Consider the following 21,710-nt stretch of genomic DNA (forward strand, 5'->3'; position numbering starts at 1 on the left):
GGTATTATATCTTGCGTCGTAAAAAGCAGACATAACAGGAGATTTTTGAATATTTTAGGAATTGTGGTCCTGGATTTATGGAATTGACGTCCTGGGCTGAACGGTTTGTCTCCTAACGTAGACTTTTTATGCCACTTCCGGTTTCCGGTGATGGAGGTCTAGTTTGTTTGGTCCGCCCCTCGGGATGAAAAGTACCGTTCCAGTCACCGTCTTCACTAGCTTGGTGGGTATGCTGGAGCCTATCCCAGCTGTCTTCGGGTGAGAGGCTAACTCTGGACTGGTTGCGAAAATGAAAATGAAAACGTCTGTTTTCATTTTTATTGTCCAATTTGATAAGTATTGTTTTGGACCAACAAGTTACACGGACCCAAATAGCATTAATTTATTGTTTTCCACCTTAAAAATGTATGAAAATTGCCAACTGCTGTTTAAAAAACCCCACTGACAAGCTAACACGACACCACACGGAGAAGTTTGATGGTTAAACATTTAAATATGAACGACGAGGATTGTTTTTCCGCCATTTTTCATTGCCGCCCTTGGAGGGGCTAATCAATTTCAGCTGGGCGTTGGCAGCATTCCTGGAGACGTTTGTGTCAAGTTGAAGCTATGTACAAACACCGGATAAGCATTGATGCACTTCTAGAGCGTCAAAACGTTAAGTTTATTTCACTTAATATAGAAATGTGAATACAAATTAGGACTGAAATTGAATTCAGAGCGATGTGAACTGGTGGTTCACGTGTTGCTCGCGTGAGTAAGAACACCAGAAGCTACAGCTGGTCACGTGCTTGATTTATTTTGAAACTCGTGTAACGGAAGTGGGTGTGTGTGTGAACAGCGCTTTACTTTTCCCCCAGCCACACCGTTTTGCGGTGGAAACTAACGGTTTGACTTGCACGAAATCGCTGCAAATTTGTTCGCGATCACACCTGGCTAAGATGAACAGTGCAGGTAGGACTCGAACCGAGACCTCACACAAATGCAACATGTTTCAGCCGCTTTGCAGGTTGGTGGGGAGGGGGGCAGGTCGGGGGAGTGGGGGGCGTCCACCCTTGCAGCCTGCAGGGATTTAACTCACAAAAGCCTTTAACAATAATCTACTTTAACCACAACTTCGAATAGGATTTAATTTTACATGAATGGACTCATAGTTTACTTTTGAAGAGAAACACGTCTTTAAATGCAACAAGACAAAACACGTGACAGCATGTTTTTAGTAAATGAGGTATTTTTGTGGGACATTTCCGGAAGGTCACAAACATATGGTTCACATTCTTCTGTCAGATCATCACAAATCAGTTACTTGGAATAACAACTTTCTCAAAGTACCTTGAACAATAACAAAGCAGAAAAAAGTCCATTATTATGTACTTTCTTATTGCAACAGACTGTTCTTGGGTCATGAAAATTACGTGAATGCCCCCCCCCCCAATACCCCCCCCCTGCCTCCAGGTCCAACCCACATTGTGGTGTCAAGTTGACTAGCTGGAACAGCTGCACTAACTGTGGGAGGAGACGTGTTATTGGTGGGAATTTCCACTGGGATTTGGTTGGTATTGAATAGATGCGTTTAAGGACAATTGGACAAACTTGAGGTTTTGTTTCTTCTCCTTTTTATTGGACACATTTTCCCATGTGAGGATATACGGGGGGCCGACGGTGCAGACAGATATGAAAAGCCGTTCTTAAAGTCTGGACTCAGTATATAATATAAATACATGATACATGAAGTAAATAAAATGTACTAATATTGTTACAGCCGTGTACCCACCTGTCGCCGCCCCCCCCGACAACATGTTCAACAACATGCCAGGCTACGAGGGCATGGGTCAAGGCGCAGGTGAGAAAACTCCAAACCCATCATTCATTCCAATCTTTGAACTATTAACTATTAATAAACATTGTTTTGTTTCGCTGCAGGAGGTTTCCTGCCCCCTCCCATTCCCGCTCAGCCCATCGCTCCGCCGCAACCCGCCCCTGAACCGGAAGACTGGAGGTAAGAGCTCTTGCAGTACCTCTCCTGACCAACTGATCAAAGGTGATGTTGGTGTATGTCTGTGTCTTGTAGCATCCCGTCCTTGTCGGAGGATATGGCGCGTGAGGCGTTTAAGAGCTACGTGGCGTCCAACTGCTGCTACAGTAAAGCGCCCGCCAACGATGGCGTGATCACGCAAATGGAGCCCTTTAACACGTACAGGGTTAGCTAACATATTTATATGCTGTGTCGATGTGCCGCAAAATGCAGTGTCCCGTCAGTAGCAGGATGTAGCGTAGCTTAGCGTAGCAGGAACGTAGCAGAAAAAGGGGAGGGACTACGAACCTTTTCTCAACTTGCAAATCAAAAATTTGCGAAGTTAACAGTTTACATCAGGGGTCTCAAACTCAATTTACCTGGGGGGGCCACCGGAGCTAGGTTCTGGGTGAAGCCGGGCCGCATCAGGTTTTCAAAAAAAAAACACATTTATTAAAAACAGAAAAAAAAATCAATAAAAAAACTATCTTCAATGCTTTTGCTTCTGCTATACCCTACACTTTTTCAGTTCTTTGGTACCGGTTTTCCACAAGAAAATCTCTGATAAAACATGTTCTAAAATATATATACAAAATAATATACAAAAAAACAAATTAAGGATAAAGAAAATCAATAAATAAATCAGTAACAAATAAGCAAAATAATAATAAAACAGCAAATAAGAAAAACGTAAGAAACCACATACAGTTGGTAGAGAAATTATTTTTTCCAGATTCAAATGTACAGTATTAACAGTTATGTAACCTTTAACATGAACATTAATGAAACTTAATAATTTGACCCAATTAGCAAGTTAGCATCATACTCAGTTCCATCTGGGAGCAGCGTCGTAACTTTAACAACATGTTTGATGAGATGCTTTATCTTGTGACGTGTATGTTCCGTTTTTTTCCAAAATTATTTCCTGCATTTATTTTATACTCAGCGTCATTAGCCTTTAGCTTCATTGCTAATCCGAAGGGTAACAGTATAGGCGGGGCAAAATCGCGTCAATTGTGTCCGGTGTGCACACAGCTTTAAGCTGTCATTTCCGGTGCCGCACTAACATTAAACGTTCGTATTGAGGTGGGGGGCGCGAGTTTGGCCCATGAGCCGCGACTTTGAGACCCCTGGTTTACATTATCATCTTCTTAGAAATCATAACATCTGACTTTTGTATTTAGTTTTGAGGTTGCGAGATCCCACCTTCAAGTCCATCCGGTCCGTTTGTTGTAAACAAAAACATGGCTGACAACCTTAATAAGCCGTTTAAGTATGTGAGACATTTGAGGGCTTTTGAGGTACGACTCGTATTGTTAAACAGTCACTTTTCAAGCAGCGGACCTTCTAAGATAATGCCTTCCAGATGCTGGCGGAGACTCGGTGAGAGCGAAAACACAGCTGAAGCTTTTAAACCTTCTAGCCCGAACCAGAAGAGGCCATCTTGCCCGACAATAAGCGAAGTAAATAAAATGACAGTCGATCATCACATCACAAATCATTGTAGCATCTTGTTTATTATGTATTTATTTCCATTCCGACTGGAGGTATCAAAAGCGTTAGTATCATTTTTTTGTGAGGCAGCTGGCAACCGTGTGCATTAAAATGTTACCCAACGTTGCGTCCAACATTCCTGGATCTGCAGCAGCATGTCAGGGTTACTGACGTGGACATGCCTCCATTTTTATTATCAGGATAGTAACAAACAAACATGGTGGTCATGGACGGCTAAATATATCCCTTTTTTTTTTTTTACAAGTTTGAAGTTTGTTTTTTTTTTTAAGAAGGGCCCATAGCATGAGAGTATTTTGGCCTCGCTAATCAGCTGACATCATCATGTGACCAGCAACACTTTGCTGGTATGCCTCAAGCTATTTCCCATTAATCACACACCAGAGTACAAAGAGCTGAAATAATAATAATAAGGTTTCAATTATTGGGACTTTATTGTGTGTGTGTGTGTTTATTAGTACCGTCTGGAGACTTACACTGAATCAAGGTCGACTGAGTGGGCCCACAAACCTCATGAAGGTACCCACACTTACCCTCATTTGCATAACTACTTCCAATGTTATTGTTTTCAGGTGTTTGACAGACGTGTGTGTGTGTGTGTTTGACAGGTGAGGCGGCAGACTTTTACACGCAGACGGCCCCCCGACCCTGGGAAATCCAAGCCACGCCCCCCAGCCTCTTCAACAATCACAGCGAGGAGATCCGTGTGCCCTACACTTCCTCCGTTAAGGTACGTTGTTTTCCATGCGCTCCTCTTGCTACACCTTCTTCTTCTTTTTCTTTGGGCTTTTTTCCGTTCAGGGGTCGCCACAGCAAATCAATCTCCTCCGTTGAACCTTGTATTCTGCATCATGTCCTCCTTCACTACATCCATAAACTTCCTGTTTGTTCTTCATTTACGTCTCCTACCTGGCAACTCTAAACGCAGCATCGTGCTACCAATATATTCACTATCTCTCCTCTGGACATGTCCGAACCATCTCAGTCTGGCCTCTCTGACTTTGACTCTAACGTGTAATGTCTTTCTGATGTACTCCTTCCTGATCCTATCCATCCCGGTCACTCCCAATGACAAACCTTTGTAGCTCCCATTGCTACATAACCATGTAAAATGTGTATGTGTGTGTGTAGGACTGCCATGACTGCAATGGCACAGGGAAGAAGGCTTGTGAGGACTGCCGTGGGAGTGGATATGTAAGTCATGGATCAATAAGTTCTCATTTAAATACGGACCCAACCGTCACATTTCCTTTTATTGATGAGTGGAGAAAAAAATGATTGCAATTCAAATAAAGTGAGGATTTATTGTTTTTTAATATTGATTTGACATGAATGTGTTTTTTTCCAGAAAGCGTGCAGGATGTGTAATGGATCTGGCAGCAATAATGATATGAGTTGCAATCATTGTGATGCTACAGGCCGGGACAGGTACTTTACTTCATTGGCTTTACCCCCCCCCCCCGCCCCCATAAAGATTCTACTCAACGTGTGTGTGTGTGTGTGTGTGTGTAGGTGCACAGCGTGTAATGCTCACGGCACCAAGGAGTGCGACACGTGTAAGGGAAAGCGCCAACTGCTCACCTACATCCAACTGAAAGTGGAGTGGTGGGTGTTTTTTGTCACATGATGACCGGATCAAACGATGTCACCGTTCAACGTAACGATCGATACGTGTGACATATGCAGGACGAACCACGTGGAGGATCACGTCGTGGAGCAGAATTGTGGTTTGAAAATCGATGACCTGCGTTCAGTTAGTGGGAAGCAGCTGTTCAAGAACAACGACTACCTGGTACCTGCACACACACACACACACACACACACACACGTACACACCAAGTACATCCATCACATATGGCAACCTGACCTCCAAGTACCTCAAATCTATCATATCTACATCGTATTTAATGTACCATATTTGGGTTATATTTTATGTACCATATGTACATCGTATTTAAAGTACCACTAATGTACCATATTTGGATTATGTTTAATGTACATCTACTAGTGTATCATATTTAAAGTACCACTAATGTATCATATTTAAAGTACCAGTAATGTACCATATTTGGATTATGTTTAATGTACATATAATGTATCATATTTAAAGTACCACTAATGTACCACATTTGTATTATATTTAATATACATGTAATGTAACATATGTACATCATATTTAAAGTACCACTAATGTACTGCATGTACATCATATTTAAAGTACCTCTAATGTGTCATATTTAATGTACCATTTTTATATTATACATTTAATGTAACATATGTACATCATATATAAAGTACCACTAATGTACCATATTGGTATTTAATATACGTGCAATATAACATATGTACATCATATTTAAAGCACCACTAATGTACCACATGTATATCATATTTAAAGCACCACTAATGTACCATATTGGTATTATATTTAATATACACTTAATGTAACATATTTACATCATATTTAAAGCACCACTAATGTACCACATGTACATCTAATCTATCATGTTTAATGTAACATGTATGTACATCATATTTAAAGTACCACTAATGTACCATATTGGTATTATATTTAATATAGATGTAATGTAACATATGTACATCATATTGAAAGTACCACTATTGTACCATATTGGTATTATATTTAATGTACATGTAATGTGTATGTACATCATATTGTACATCATAACATATGTACACCATATTTAAGGCACCACTAAAGTACCACATGTATATCATATTTAAAGCACCACTAATGTACCACATGTAAATGATATAAGTACCTCTAATGTACCATATGTAATGTAACATGTACATGATATTTAAAGTACCCCAATGTACCACATTTGTATTATATTGAATGTACCTCTAATGTATAATATTTAATATACTATATGTATTTACATAATATTTAAAGTGCCACTATGTGGTACTTTACATTACTTTACATTACTATGTAATGTAGGCAAGTTTATTTATAGATCACAATTCGTACACAAAGTAATTCAAAGCATCCAATTGAAACGCAGCATGTTTTATTAACATGATATTTAATGTATCTCTAATGTACCATAATAACATCATATTTAATATCATATTTAAGGTAGTTCTCATGTACCATATTTACACTTCTCAGGTGTACCCACTACTCGGCTTCCCAAACCCGGCCATCTCAGAGGCCTCTGAGCGTCTGGTCCGGGAGCACCAGAGCAAGTACGCCCAGACCTCCAGGATCCTGCAGCAGGTAGGCCAGCAGATCAACACGCTCTTATCATGTGACTCCAGCTTTCACATGAGTTTAGGAAGTTATGGGGCCACAGTAGGACAAAAACAGGAAGTGCTGCTGTGCCTTCAAAAAACAGGAAATACCTTCCGCTGTCTTGATGCTAAGCTAATCACAGGAGCTGTTCATAAATGCCGATTATGTGTCCGGCTCAGAGGCAGACCGTAGAGTTGATCCCCATCACCAGAGTCGGCTACAAGTGGAAAGGCGACTCGCACGTCTACTACGTGTACGGCAACGAGCAGGAAGTCAGTACCAACTACCCTGCCACCTGCTGCTGCGTCATCCTGTAGACGCAGGAAGTGCCGCCTTCTTCATCTCTCACAGGAAATCACCAAACATTACCAACGGTGGCCATAATAAAAGATTTATTCAATATACAGGAAATACTTTAAGACGTCGAAGCGGTGTTGAATGTATGTTGACTTTGTGAGGATGCGTAGGGTGTCGCTGGATGGTCCGAATGCGTCTCTTTAGTTCCACTGTAATCCAAATCACTACACGTATTAATGTGTTTGTTTGTGTCTGAAAATGAAACGTTATTTTTGTCCACAATGGTCTGCTCGGTCCAGCTTTTAACTGTTTGGCATGATCTGAGAATCGTATTTGTTTTTGCCTGAAATGCAAGCGGTGTCCTTGTGTCGACACCAGGCAGCACAGAATACCTCAAAACCACTCAGCAGATCTTTTTACTTTTGTAAAGCAACAGCAGCTAGCGTCAGAAACGCTAATCTTTGACAGTTTACTTCATTTTCGGGGGCCAACATTTTCTTGTACGTTTGCGGTATTGTGAATAACCACAATGGAGTGTCACGTTTGCCTTTGTTTGAAGGCGGTGAAGCAAATGTGTGCATCATAATGGCATTGTCCTCATCCCTGTAGTTAGTAAATAGGTATCTTGTTTCTAGGGTTCTTTAAATGTGACCTAGCCGCAGGTAACATGACATTTTCACAACAGGATCTACTTACAAGCTAGCCTTCAGGAACTACCAGTTGTATTGTCTGTCTTTAAACATGTGTAGTTCCGATATGAATGATATTTCTCTAAATAAACCACTTTTCAGCTCATGTTCTGCATTTAACTGCATATCTGGGTGTGTCTGTGTTCACGTTTCATGAAAGTGATCCTGTTTCGTTTCCCTAATGAAAACATCATTGTTACTAGCCTATGTAACAGCCTACAGGGTATGTGATGAAAACTTAATGTCGAGACAAATAAAGTTGTGTGATTTAAAACTTTGTACAAGAGAACCTCTCCTCCTAGTTCCGCTTACGTCAGACAAGGAATCTCAAGTGGAAATGTTGAAATAAAAACACTGAGTTTTGAACTCAAACTGGATTTAAAAGTCAGTCCCATGATCATAACTGACTATAAAATTGTTTTTGTAAATGACCTTTTAGAAGCGACCATTGCAAATTAGCCATGGTTAGCAGTGACATGGCAAATGTATCTACTTGTTCCTGTTGTCATCTATTTTCCCTGTCAAATAAAAATTACAAAACATTCACACTTTTTTAATTTAATTATATTTATTTACATTTATTTATTTTTTATTTATTATATAATTCATTATTAATTTTGTCATTATAATTTTTTGGGTAAAAAGTGATTCACCAGAAATAAAGCAACCATATGACGTCTTTCCCGTTGCACGGCGCCCCGCCCCTTGACCGTGGTGGGCGGGACTTTATCGCATCGTGACCCCCTCCTCCTCCTCATCCTCAGTCCAGTGAAGAAGAAAGACCTCCGGCAGCGAAACTTCATGTGAGTTAGCTTTATTTTATTTCCTTGTAAATTATCTAAAGATGTGTTACTTTGTGGTTCGGTGTGTGTTACGCCCAATGTACCGCCAGTCTGGGTGTGTTTTGTGCGTCGAACAAACTTGGCTGGGGTCGCCTCAAACTTGGGGCAACTTTTTATGCTAACGTATCGGCTTGTTGTCATGGTGTCGCACGTTCGAAGCTGTCGAGTCGGCGCCATGGAGGGGTTCTGTTCGGAACCAAATGGGCCCGGTACAAAAGGGGGATAGAGGGACGGCGGTGCTGGGGGTGGCTAAGTGTTTATTTCCCCCAAACTGTAATGGCACCTCTCGGCTTGTCTGGCTCGTCTTTGACCCCTCGGTGACCTCACCTCAACACAAGCCCATAGGGAAAGACAGCCTCTTGTCTCGGGTCCGTTTTTCTTCAAGACTTTATAGCTTGATGTGGCAGCTTTTTAGCCCAAGGAAATCTCCACACATAAAAAAGGCTTTTACTGGCATGTAGACAGGAAATGGATGTTGTGTATATGTGGAAATTGTTAGAGGAAACACCTACTTACACCACATTTTCCTTTCCTTTGGTACTGCACCGAAACAGGAAGTTGTATGTGTACTTTCCTGTTGGCTTCTGTAAGGCCTGAAAATATTTTATAATATGGAGACGACTCGTTGGTAAAACTGGGTGGAGTCATATAAATCAGTGTTTCTCAAATAATGGGGTGGAGTTTCATTTCAACGCAGACCTACCAACATGTACAAATTTATAGTACTCGACATGCAGTTTCGAGTGGTTAGCGCGCAGACCTCACAGCTAGGAGACCAGGGTTCAATTCCACCCTCGGCTATCTCTGTGTGGAGTTTGCATGTTTGCATGCGTTGGCTTTCTCCGGGTAGTCCGGTTTCCTCCCACATTCCAAAAAAACATGCTAGGTTAATTGGCGACTCCAAATAGTCCATAGGTATGAATGTGAGTGTGAATGGTTGTTTGTCTATATGTGCCCTGTGATTGGCTGGCAACCAGTCAAGGGTGTAACCCCGCCTCTCGCTTGAAGACAACTGGGATAGGCTCCAGCACCCCCCGCGACCCTCGTGAGGAAAAGCGGTAGAAAATGAATGAATGAATGACATGCAGTTTGACTCTTGGATCTGCTTGTATGCTCTCCATTTTGTTGCATTTTCCTGGTTTCCTTTTGAAGTTCAATTTGTCTATATGTGTGCTGTGATTAGCTGACGACCAGTCCAGGGTGTAACCCCGCCTCTCGCTTGAAGACAACTGGGATAGGCTCCAGCACACCCCTGCGACCCTTGTAAGGATAAGCGGCAGAAAATGAATTAATTAATATTGAAGTTCGCTCTGTACAGTACAGATGAATAAATAAATATTATTAGTTTCTGTAGTATTTCAAACATTTATGTCCCTTGGGGGCGTTGGGGGTGGGGGGGGGTGACAGGAAATAATCGAGAAGCACTGCTATAAATGTACAGTTTCATGGAGATGTATTATAAACATACTACACTACAACTGCAACGTTATTGTATTTGTCAACATGCGTGTTTTCTGCACAAATCACTGAAATGGACAAAAACAACATCATTCTAAACAGTTCATAAATTATGATGAGTCCTCAGATTGCGGCATTGGCTTATGAAATTTAAAACATTCCCGCAATTTATAGCAAGCACTTAGGCCGTGTTAAAACCTTGGCCCAGGGTTTCCATTTTATTCATCTGCAGTGACTCATAGCTCCTCAAATGATTGAAATCGGAGGAGTATTGAGCGACGGAGCTTTAAAAGGTAGCTCTGAAATAAATCTTATCTCACGTCAAATCCCGCTTCTTATTCAAAGTTGTAGAATCACTCCAGAAACAGACGTCTGATGTAATAGCATCACGGTCAATCATAAATAACGACCAATGGAAAGCAGATAAAGCTAACATGAGGTGACGATGCTGTAGTCCATGTGAGTGTTGACTTGGCTCCGGTTAAGGTCCAAAAGAGAAGTGTGCTGACAGTTTTCAATTCTGGTGTCTAGACTCCACGATGGGACGCAAAGAAGTGCTGTCACATGGTTTTCTGGGAACGCTTTAATCTTTGACCCTGTCACCCCCAACCCCCAGTCCCGCAGACCCAAAAATAACATGGATACAAATGTAACTGGGCTCATAGTCTGGCACTAGTACGGACTCTACTCTCATTTGAAGACATGTCCTTAATCTACTGTATCAACAGGAAAATGACAAATTTTGGTTTATGTATGTGCTGCACGGTGTTAGAGTGGTTAGCGCACAGGCCTCGCAGTGAGTTCAATTCCACACTCAGCCATCTCTGTGTGGAGTTTGCATGTTCTTCCCATGTTTTCTCCGGGTACTCCGGTTTCCTCCCACATTCCAAAAACATGCTAGGTTAATTAGGGACTCCAAATTGTCCATAGGTATGAATGTGAGTGTGAATGGTTGTTTGTCTATATGTGCCCTGTGATTGGCTGGCCACCGGTACAGGGTGTACCCCGCATTTTGCATAAAGACAGCTGGGATAGGCTCCAGCACGGCCGCGACCCTCGTGAGGATAAGCGGTAGAAACTGAATGAATGAATGGTTTATGTATGTGTGAAGTTCAGTTTGTTTGGGTTCGAGCCCGACCGATATATGGGGGGGGGGGGGGCGATTAATCGGGCTGATAATCACATATAACAGATGAATCAATATCGGTGAAAATGGAGGTGATATATTAACTTTTTTTTGCTGGGTCGAGAGTCTGTTGCTTCATTTCTCTCTCCCTCTCTCTCTCTCTCTCTCTCTCAGAGCTCCGGTGGGTATTTGCCCCCCCCCACTCTCTCCACAGCAGTTGACTTTGTAAAACAATATTAAAAAAAAGATCGATGCAGCTCTTAATTCACACGTCCATTTATTTTCTATGCCGCTTATCCTCACTAGGGTCACGGGTATGCTGGGGCCTATCCCAGCTGACTGCCGATGAGAGGCGGGGTACACACTGGACTGGTGGCCAGCCAATCACAGGGCACATATAGACAAACAACCATTCACACTCACATTCATACCTATGGACAATTTATAGTTGCCAATTAACCTAGCATGTATTATATCCTGTGTATATTAATGTCTTATTTCATATCTCGGCCCATCAGCCGATATAGTATATCGGATATTGTTTTTTCTCTGTCCTAAATATCGGCATCAGCCCCAGAAATCGCATATCTGTCCTGGTCTAGTTTGGGTACTATGATACTGAATTCTTGTGTTTCTTTGTCTGTCCCAGGTGTTGCCATAGTTCCTGTGTGCACCAACAGAAAAGGGGCGTTTTGTCCAAGAAAGAAGTTATCTCACACACACGTACACACACACACACACACACACACACACACTCACACACTCATCTGCTCCATGGAGATAAAAGTGAGGCCAAAGTTAACAGGACCCATACAGAGGTCCAGATGAGGGCAGCAGGAGCGCTCCAGCTATGCTAGCACAACGGACTTAACGGCTGCTTGTTTGCTGCTGCTGCTGCCACCCCCCCATACCCCCTACCCCTCCCTCCCCCCCTCGTACTTCCAGCCATGTTGCTGAAGAGGAAGTTGTACGTGGTGGTGGTGATCGCCGCCGTCCTCCTCCTCATGCTTGCCAGTCAGAGTATCCAGAAGAGGCATTTCCTCTCGCTGTCCTTGGACACGCCCTTTAGCCAGACCACACCCACTGGGGAAAACTTCAGTAGTGACTCAGGTAAGAATTATTAATTAGTTATTATTATTATGTTATTATGTAGTATGAATGGATTGGAAATTACTATTACTATGCTGTTTGAGGGTTGGATGTCAGTGGGATACATTGTGGTTTCCATGTTTCTCTGACGCTGCTGCCGTGTTTGTAGCGCCTCCTGCCGGCATTCCCGACACACACATTCCTCCCATCACCACCAGGCTGGAGACTCGGATAGAGAACTCCGACGATGACGCAAGGTAATGCGGAGGAACAAACGAGTGTTCTGGTGGGTTCCCGGTTGTTGGTCTGAGCGCTTATGTCGTCCTCTCAGGCCATGCGGTTGTTCCCAGTCCTGCATTTCGGATCTGAACGTGTCAGACTGGTTCAGCCATCGCTATGATCCCAAACAGCGGCCAGTTCTCCACGATGGCGATAACAGCTTTGACCCCGATGCCCTCACGTGGTGGCTGGTGAGTAGTAGTCACTAAAATGTTCACTCATTCATTCATTCATTCATTTTCTACCGCTTTTCCTCACGAGGGTCACGGGGGGTGCTGGAGCCTATCCCAGCTGTCTTTGGGCGAGAGGTGGGGTACACCCCGGACTGGTCGCCAGCCAATCACAGGGCACATATAGACAAACAACCATTCACACTCACATTCATACCTATGGACAATTTGGAGTCGCCAATTAACCTAGACCAGGGTTCGATTCCACCCTCGGCCATCTCTGTGTGGAGTTTGCATGTTCTCCCCGTTCATGCGTGGGTTTTCTCCGGGTACTCCGGTTTCCTCCCACATTCCAAAAACATGCTAGGTTAATTGGCGACTCCAAATTGTCCATAGGTATGAATGTGAGTGTGAATGGTTGTTTGTCTATATGTGCCCTGTGATTGGCTGGCCACCAGTCCGGGGTGTAGAGGACAGCTGGGATAGGCTCCAGCACACCCGCGACCCTTGTGAGGAAAAAGCGGTAGAAAATGAATGAATATTCAGAACTAAGGATTGTTTTCTTTTTTGGACCGACTCAACAAGAACCAATCATAATTAGTCAATTGGTCTGCAACATATCAAAAAATGGCAACAATGCTAATTACTGACTTGGGTTTAAGTCGGTGAAATCCCAGGATGTTTACATTTTGAAATGAAAAAGCGATAATGGAATGGATTGACCCAGAGGACTGCAGTTTTTCATGAGTCCATCCTCTAAAGGTTGTAACCATTACCCACACAGTCCTGAGCCTTATTCAGTTCCCAACCTTAGAGCTAAAGGCTCACAAGCACAGGAAGCTCGGTGTGTTGCTCAGCAGTAATTTAAGAGGAGTCCCGGACAAGTCGAAGCAGATGGGAGAGGACTCCCGGAGAATTTTGTTACGGGCAGATTCCATTAGAAGCGAGTCTAATGGGAGCTGTCATCAAATCTGATGTGCGCACGTGACAGCAATTAAGACGTTCGTCCAAACCACAGATGAAGACTTTTAGTCGTGATGTGGAGACCATCTAAAAATGTTCATTTGTATTTTCTTCTTTCCCGTCGATGTTGTCTGGATGAGAAGACGGACATGTGAGCATATTTCCTGTTGTACTTTACGTCCTGCTGCAGATGCCATTAGCAGATTAAAAGGAGGGGGAGGGGATGGAGGGGGGGGGGGGGGCAGACGCTGACATCATCATGCTGATTCACCGTGTTGTCGCTGCAACCCAAGCTAGTTGATGCTAACACGCAGCTGGCCTTTGTGACTCAAACAGCTGACACATTCGGCTGTGATGTGCCTCGCTTTACTCCTCAGAGTCTCCAGCGCTCCGGAAGCGAGCAAACGTTACAGGAAGTGATGTCAGAAATGTTCAAAGTCATTTCCCCGCCCACTGTGGATTTCATACCTCGACCATCGCGTTGCCGCTCTTGTGCAGTGGTGGGAAACTCCGGCAACTTGCAGCAGTCCGGACACGGAAAACTGATCGACTCCCACGCTTCTGTGATCCGGTACATTTGTGCACACAAACACACACACACACGCACACAAAAACACACAACTCACCTCTTTGTTCTCCCTCTCAGAATGAACAAGGCCGTGACTCGGGGTTTTGAAAAGGATGTCGGGACTCGCACAACGCATCACTTCCTGTACCCGGAGAGTGCTGTGGACGTGGCTCACGGTGTTAGTCTCATTTTGCTGCCCTTCAAGCTCAGAGACCTGGAGTGGCTGACCAGTGCTCTGTCCACCGGACAGGTGAAAATGTACGGGGACACCAAAACCTGTAACACTAATCATCTGGCTATATTTGGTAATGGTAATGGTAATGGTTTCATTTCATTTGAACATGCATCAGATTAGGAGTAGGAAGAAGCAAAGCTTATTAAATCCTACCCCTCCATCTGGTACTTTTACAATCAGTAACTGTTACATTTGTTCACATCCTGCTTTCCTAATATAGTTGAAGTTTTTTTTTTTTTGTCACGTACCAAAGTACGAGGTGATATGAGCATCCAATGCCATAATGGGTACCATAGTAAGTGTCAATATAGTGATATATATAGCACATCATGACTGGTTCAAGACTCTTCATCCTTGTATTTAGCAAACATCAACTGCTTGTATTGTTTCTTGAATTGGCTCATCGTTGTGCATTGTTTGATTTCCTTACTCAATCCATTCCATAGTTTGATTCCACATACTGAAATGCTATGGCTTTTTAACATAGTCCTAGCATAGAAGTGTTTCAAATGTAGTTCTTCCCTGAGATCATATTTCTCCTCTCTTGAAGAGAAGTATTAAATGACATTTTTAGGTAATTGGTTATTTTTAGCCTTATGCATTATTTTAGCTGTTTGAAGATGAACTATATCAGCAAGTTGAAGTATTTGTGATTTTACAAATAAGGAGTTAGTATGTTGTCTGGAGGCGGCATTATGAATTATCCTTACTGACCTTTTTTGCAGTACATTTAGCGAGTGAAGATTGCTTTTATGGTTATTACCCCATATTTCCACACAATAAGTAAGATATGGTAGAACCAGAGAGCAATAAAGAGTGTGGATATAGATAAATATTCTGGCCAGTCTATTTGATTATCAATTTCAAGAGCGCTCATGTCTTGTTGAAACACGTTTTAATGTGCGTATTTAATGTGCTCAGGACGTACATGAGGGTGAAAGACAGAGTGGAGGCAGATAAAGACAAGGTAAGAAAGGTAGAAATATAAAAACAAATTTTGTTGCGATAATTTGGTAACAATTTGTGTGTTTTTAAGGTTTTGGTGGTGAATCCAGTTTTCTTTAAATACGTTCATGATCGCTGGACCGAGCGTCATGGACGCTACCCGTCCACTGGCATGCTGGCCATCATCTTCGCTCTGCACACGTGCGACCAGGTCAGTCAGTCATAGTTCACATATATACTAATGTTCTTATAAATACTTGACATAATGGTTGCATTATATTGATCTGTCTATGTTGTCTACCAAGAATATTAATGCTTATTTTGTGTATCCATTAGGAAGTGGAGCGTTGTCAATCAACAAGGTTACATTAATGTGTGTGTGCACAGGTGTCAGTGTTTGGTTACGGCGCAGACAAGCAGGGCAACTGGCATCACTACTGGGAGGAGAATCGCTATGCCGGAGCCTTCCGGAAGACCGGTGTCCACAGCGCCGACTTTGAGACTCAAGTGATCCAGCAGCTGGCCAAGGAGGGAAAAATCAGCCTGCACATGTGAACAGACCACCTACCTACCCGGACCCCCACACACAGGTCTTGACCAGCCCATGAACATACGTGGACATTCACCACTTAATGACAAAGCTTGATGTCAAGTGACTTCAAGTCCTGCTGACTGCCGGCTGTTCTCCCGGCTAGGATCGGGACTCGCCCATCTTGGGAAAACATCCATGTGCCTTTTTGACACCACTGTGGACAATTTTTTTCTCGGACCGTCCTGCAACCACAAAAAGTTTTGCGCTGAGTGGGGAAAAACCACAGACTTATCCTCTATTTGAACTTGACACTATTTAGGGGATAACCTCTTTTTTTTTTAATCTGAGCACTTTGCCTTAAACAAACGGCAGCCATGTTACTGCTTCATTGGCCCCTTTCACACTTGCTCACAAGAGTTGAACATTGTGCATTTCCCACCGGGGGTGCGTTTACAATATACATGCTATAAACACCCTAAATGCATCACGGCAAATCACTTGACACTGCTCTCTTCTCAAATTGGTCGGCGTGGGAATTTAAACAGGAAGAAAGGCTTCAGGAAATTGACAAAATATTGCAAGTGTGAAAAGCACCCTGAAATGTTAGTTTTCTTGGTGGTCGGAACCAGCACCGAATTGGGGGACATCAATTGACCCGGCTATGTATCAGTAATAGGATCTGTAACAGGGTTTTGTGTGAAAGGGGCTTTAAGGATTCCATTCTTTCCGAGAGAGAATTGAATGGTAACCGTCCTGAATCTGCTCGTCTTGATTATTGCTGATATTCCAAACACATTTCCCGTGTTTTGCATCCGCAAAGTATTTCATCTGAATTGCTTGTGTTTCCATATGAATGAAATAGCCTTTTTTTTTTTCCTCAAGTGAAATGATGACAGATAATATCTGGATGCACTCGCATAACATGCCTTAACACGATCACACCAGCACTGCTGAGTGATTGGCATCGAAAAATGATTTCCATTCATGTATGTTTGCTTTAAAGAATGTTATTATTTCTTAATCACTACATTATATGTCGCAGTCATTTGTAAAAGTCCAACAACAAAGAACAAAGTCGATGCGAGATGTCACCTACATTCATGACACATTCTTTTGTGCTACCGTAAGTGTAAATTAGCGTGACTGGAGGTTTGAGAACCGGCCAACAGGTATCGCTGAAGTGGCCCAGCTGACTGCTGCACTTTCTGTACTGTGAATGCTGAAATCCCGATTGCTGATTATCAATCATGTATAAATTTGTGTACAAATGACAATGAAGGAAAATATGCATCGGTCAGTATTTCTTTAATCACATTTTGCATAGGCTTTGGCTTATAGATGTATGGATTTTTCCCAAGAACAGATTCCCATACATCAAATTATGAGAATAAAAAAAACAACATGAATATAAAGAATAAAGTGAGCTATAATTTTTTTTTTCTTGTGGCAAGATGGACTTGATCATGCATGTGTTGCCTGCTATGATAGCCTATCGCCTCTAGAGGGCCCCCTATAAAAGGGAGCCGTTTTATAGCATCCCCTCTTACTTGCTGCTGGTCGCCTTTTCTCCTGAATAACGATTAACTGAGTATCCTGAATAACGATTTTGATTAAATTGCAGATGGTTATATTGTTGTTATGGTTATATTGTGGTTATATTGTGGCCTTATTGTTGTAGAGATCCGATTGTGTCATTATGGACCAAAAGGCCTTGGCTTCCGGTTGTCTCTTTCCCCAGGTGCTGCTTTTGACAGGTATGTGCTTTTGGTGTCTCGCCACCAGTAAAATCACCATACATTTTTATTTTTATCATTTTTATGGTAACTTTTTTACTTTTTTTAACCAATTGTTAAACCACTGTAAGCTTAAACACGGTCCGTTTCACTGGTGCAATTAGCCTAGCATAACTTGTATTTACGTTGTTGCTAACTCGTAGTCCTAATCCTCGTGTTGCCCCACATAGAACACAATATTATTATATGTGTCTTGAAAGCAAAATTGTTTAAAATTTATTCTACTGAAATGGTTGTTTTTTTGAGGAAAATGGCTGTGATTGAATGAGTTATAGGAGAGGAAAAAAATCAAAGCTACATTCCCACCTAAACCGAATATCTGATTGGTCACACTTAGCAGTAACAACTACAATCATTGGCTGTTTTTTCAAGCTATTTTTTTTAAACCATTCAGAAGTGTACTTGCTGGTGTGTTTTGGATTCTTGTCCCGCTACAGAAGCCAAATTTGTTTTATCTTGATGTCACAAACTGATGGCAGGATATTGTCCTTCAGGATTTTTTTGGTAAACAACGGAATTCATGGTTCCATTTATCACGATAAGTCTTCCTGGTCCTGAAGCAGCAAAACAGCCCCACACCATCACACTACCACCACCTCCAATGAATGTGTAGTGGGTCTGACTCACCTCCAGGAACCGAAAAGTGTTTACAGTAATACAGCTGAAAATGTACCCGTCGGAAAAGTGGCCTTTTTTGCTGTCTTTGGCTCCTGCGGCCACCCTTAAGTATGGAGAAAGAATGAATGAATGACAAAAGAGCTGATACCTGAAAAACCTCCCACCATCCAGCAGGGGGAGCCACAGTTCACTCCACCCTGCTCACACACAGCAACAGCTGGACGTGTGTTTGAGAGTGTTCACTTTACATTCTTGTGGTTCTCTGCTGTGTGTGTGTGTGTGTGTGTGTGTGGAGCAGAGAGAAAGGAATCTGCACTTTGTCTAAACACATGATGACATTTGTTAGCTTCTAAGTGTGCCATAAAACAAGGCTAAAGCTGCACGTGTGTATAGCATATGCAGCCCGGGACGAAGGTGACGTCAGCGTCACCTATCCACTCCACTCATTTGCTGCATCTTAACCCCTTCTGTCATCTTGAGTATACAATAAGTATTACATTATGTGTTATGTAGTGATAATGTTAACCTGAGGAGGTGATGTAAATAGAAATAATGGTAATGGTTTAATTTCATTTGAACATGCATCAGATTACAATTGAATGCATCACATAATCAGTTCCCAGTTCCACATGTCCAAAAGGAGTAGGAAGAAGCAAAGCTTATTAAATCCTACCCCTCCATCTGGTACTTTTACAATCAGTAACTGTTACATTTGTTCACTTCCTGCTTTCCATAATACAGTTTAAGTTTTTTTTTTTGTTTTTTTTCGTTGTTTTAATGATGTGACCCTACAATGACATAATGGGTACCATAGTAACTGTCAAGGCAAGAGTAAGAAATGCTTCTGTTTTCATTTAAGCATCCCACAGGATAAGGTTTTAATGTACGATCATACCTCGCTATATCACAGTTCGAATATCACTCCCTCGCTATATTGCATTTTTTCCAAAAAATAATTAATAAATGATTGTTGCTTCATGTTGACTATGACTTATTATTATTCCAAAAATACTGGAAGACGTATTATATGCAAGTTCTACTCTCATTCCATGTGGAAGTGGTAAGATTTTGTCTGCTTTGTCTTTCTTCCCCAGTCCGTTTGAAACACTTTAAGGTTATAATAAAGTAAATTGGAGAGTAGCTTAGTTGCTTGCTATGCTAGTGGCAGTAATCCTGTAGCCTGTGCTATGTGATGTAAACAAATAATAGGGTGTAAATGTGACTATCTCTACAGGGCTTTAAAAAAAAAATTAAAAGTCATACAAAAATATTACTTTTTTTTATTATTGAATCCTACTTCATGGAAATTCACTTATCACAGTCGGGTCTAGAACCAATTAACTGTCATAAACGAGGTATTACCGTAGTACTGTATGCACCATCCATCCATTTTTTATACCGCTTATCCTCATTAGGGTCACAGGAAGGGAACCAGAGTTTTTTATTTTTTATTATTATTTTAAAATAATCTATTCCAAGGTTAAACTGGAATAGAAAAAATATTCATTAAATGGACAGGTAATATTTTAAGTCGCATTTTTAACATTCGCAAGTGTAAAGAAAAGTAAACGTTTAAATAGTATTGTCTTACTTTGCACCTGTATGCTCATTGTTTATAGTCCGTCTTCAGGTGCACGCTTGACAGGCACAACTGCTGAAGACGGTGTAGAGTAGGGGGGTCTCACTTTCATCACTCTTAGAGCAAAATATTTCTGTTTTATTTATATAAGACATTTCAATTGTACTCACATTTGCACGCAAACGGTGTACTGTTATGCTATTTTGTAGTAATTTGTCATTAAATAGAGGCGTAACGTCTGATTTGAACAGTTATAAAATATATTAAAAGTTGAAGTAAATATTCTTTAAACCTTTTGGAACTACTGGTGGGTCCCAAGCTACTGGTTGGAGACCACTGATTTAGAGTTTTCAACTGTAAATATAGTATATCCGCTGTGTTTCTCCTTTTGTACGAAGCATATGAAAAGGATCTGACAGTCGTGGGCCTCTGGTCCTCAACTGCACCCTGAGAGGATGTTTACATGGTGCTGTGTGTATGTGTGTGTGCGTGTGTGTGTGTGTGTCATCCGGGTTGAGTAGAGTCATGCATTCTTTCCATTACCCTCATCAAATCAATGTTCAACACTCTTCTTCCATTTCCATCTACTGTCTCTCTAAAGTCTTGTTCCTGTGTGTGTGTATGGGGGGGGGGGGGTGTTAAACAGTGTGTTTACCCCTCACTACACACACACACATAAACACTTACGCACCACACTACACTTCCTCGGTTTTAATGCACACATTAAAGCAGCCATATTGTTTTCCTATCTAACTAATATCGCCATAAAGCTTGCCTACAATTGATAACAATGATAATAGTGGGGTTGCTATGGTAACCCCAGATGCTGCCAGCGCTAGCATCTTTAGCAATTAGCAATAGTAAACCATCCGTACATGGTCAGCGCTAGTAGCGTGACCGCTATTAATGGTGTAGCCTCTGCAGGCTCAGCCCCAGACAGTCTGTAAAGGCAGGACCGGTGTCATGGTGATCCACGAGACCAGATCATTACAAGTCCGAGTCTGGAAGGAGTCTAAATCCTTAGACAAAGACAGTCAGGAAAACACTGCTGCCTGCCCAGTGTCGAACTATACTGTAGTGTCAGCATGTCAGTTCTGCGCATGACGACCACCATAACGTAAACACCTTCCTCTGGAAGGACCTTTGCAGGAACTCCAACTGCAACACGTGAGAACATCTTGAAAGTAAAATTGCAATTTTTCTACTGGTCTTAAAAAAAAAAAAATTGTATTGGTAGTGGATGAGTGGTTACCATGTAGGCCACACAGTTAGGCGATCAGGAAGACCTAGGTTTGATTCTCAGAGTTTGCATGTTGTGTCTCCCCGTGCATGCATGGGTTTTCTCCAGGAACTCCAGTTTCCTTCTTGTTACCCTAATGAGGATAAGCAGTATAGAAAATGAATGGATGGCGCGTATAGTATTACGGTAATACCTCGTTTATGACAGTTAATTAGTTCTAGAACTGACTGTGATAAGTGAATTTCCATGAAGTAGGATTCAATAATAAAAAAAGTAATATTTTTGTATGACTTTCACATTTTTTTAAAGCCCTGTAGACATAGTCACATTTACACCCTATTATTCTTTGTTTACATCACATTGCGCAGGCTACAGGATTACTGCCACTAGCATAGCAAGCGACTAAGCTACTCTCCAATTTACTTTATTATAACCTAAAAGTGTTTCAAACGGACCGGTGAAGAAAAACAAAGCAGCCAAAATCTTACCACTTCCACATGGA

General features: G+C 41.9%; 2 protein-coding genes across 5 annotated transcripts; both read left to right on the forward strand.

Moving 5' to 3' along the window:
- Window positions 1–87: 87 nt before the first annotated feature.
- On the forward strand, window positions 88–7,877 carry LOC131106574 (protein SSUH2 homolog). 3 transcript variants are annotated; one of them, XM_058055769.2, is made up of 13 exons: window positions 145–223; window positions 861–954; window positions 1,763–1,843; window positions 1,924–1,999; window positions 2,072–2,201; window positions 3,985–4,045; window positions 4,135–4,256; window positions 4,658–4,720; window positions 4,875–4,954; window positions 5,039–5,131; window positions 5,213–5,318; window positions 6,663–6,770; window positions 6,965–7,877. In XM_058055769.2, the coding sequence occupies exons 1-13, from the start codon at window positions 185–187 to the stop codon at window positions 7,100–7,102; spliced, it is 1,191 nt and encodes a 396-aa protein (XP_057911752.2). In that variant the 5' UTR covers window positions 145–184; the 3' UTR covers window positions 7,103–7,877. The 3 variants fall into 3 exon arrangements, with proteins under 3 accessions (XP_057911753.2, XP_057911752.2, XP_057911750.2); XM_058055767.2 differs by lacking the exon at window positions 145–223 and adding an exon at window positions 241–258; XM_058055770.2 differs by lacking the exon at window positions 861–954 and having other exon boundaries at window positions 88–223.
- A 585-nt stretch (window positions 7,878–8,462) lies between these two features.
- st3gal8 (ST3 beta-galactoside alpha-2,3-sialyltransferase 8) lies at window positions 8,463–17,521 on the forward strand. Of its 2 annotated transcripts, none has more exons than XM_058055199.2 (9): window positions 8,463–8,574; window positions 11,859–12,307; window positions 12,456–12,543; window positions 12,618–12,756; window positions 14,076–14,269; window positions 14,345–14,524; window positions 15,423–15,468; window positions 15,538–15,657; window positions 15,834–17,521. In XM_058055199.2, the coding sequence occupies exons 2-9, from the start codon at window positions 12,145–12,147 to the stop codon at window positions 15,999–16,001; spliced, it is 1,098 nt and encodes a 365-aa protein (XP_057911182.2). In that variant the 5' UTR covers window positions 8,463–8,574; window positions 11,859–12,144; the 3' UTR covers window positions 16,002–17,521. The 2 variants fall into 2 exon arrangements, with proteins under 2 accessions (XP_057911182.2, XP_078654658.1); XM_078798532.1 differs by having other exon boundaries at window positions 8,544–8,574; window positions 11,847–12,307.
- Window positions 17,522–21,710: the final 4,189 nt, after the last annotated feature.

The sequence above is a fragment of the Doryrhamphus excisus genome, linkage group LG18 (genome assembly GCF_037039965.1).
Source record: "Doryrhamphus excisus strain RoL-2023G ecotype Guam linkage group LG18, RoL_Dexc_Guam_v1.1, whole genome shotgun sequence".
Taxonomy (NCBI): Eukaryota; Metazoa; Chordata; class Actinopteri; order Syngnathiformes; family Syngnathidae; genus Doryrhamphus; species Doryrhamphus excisus.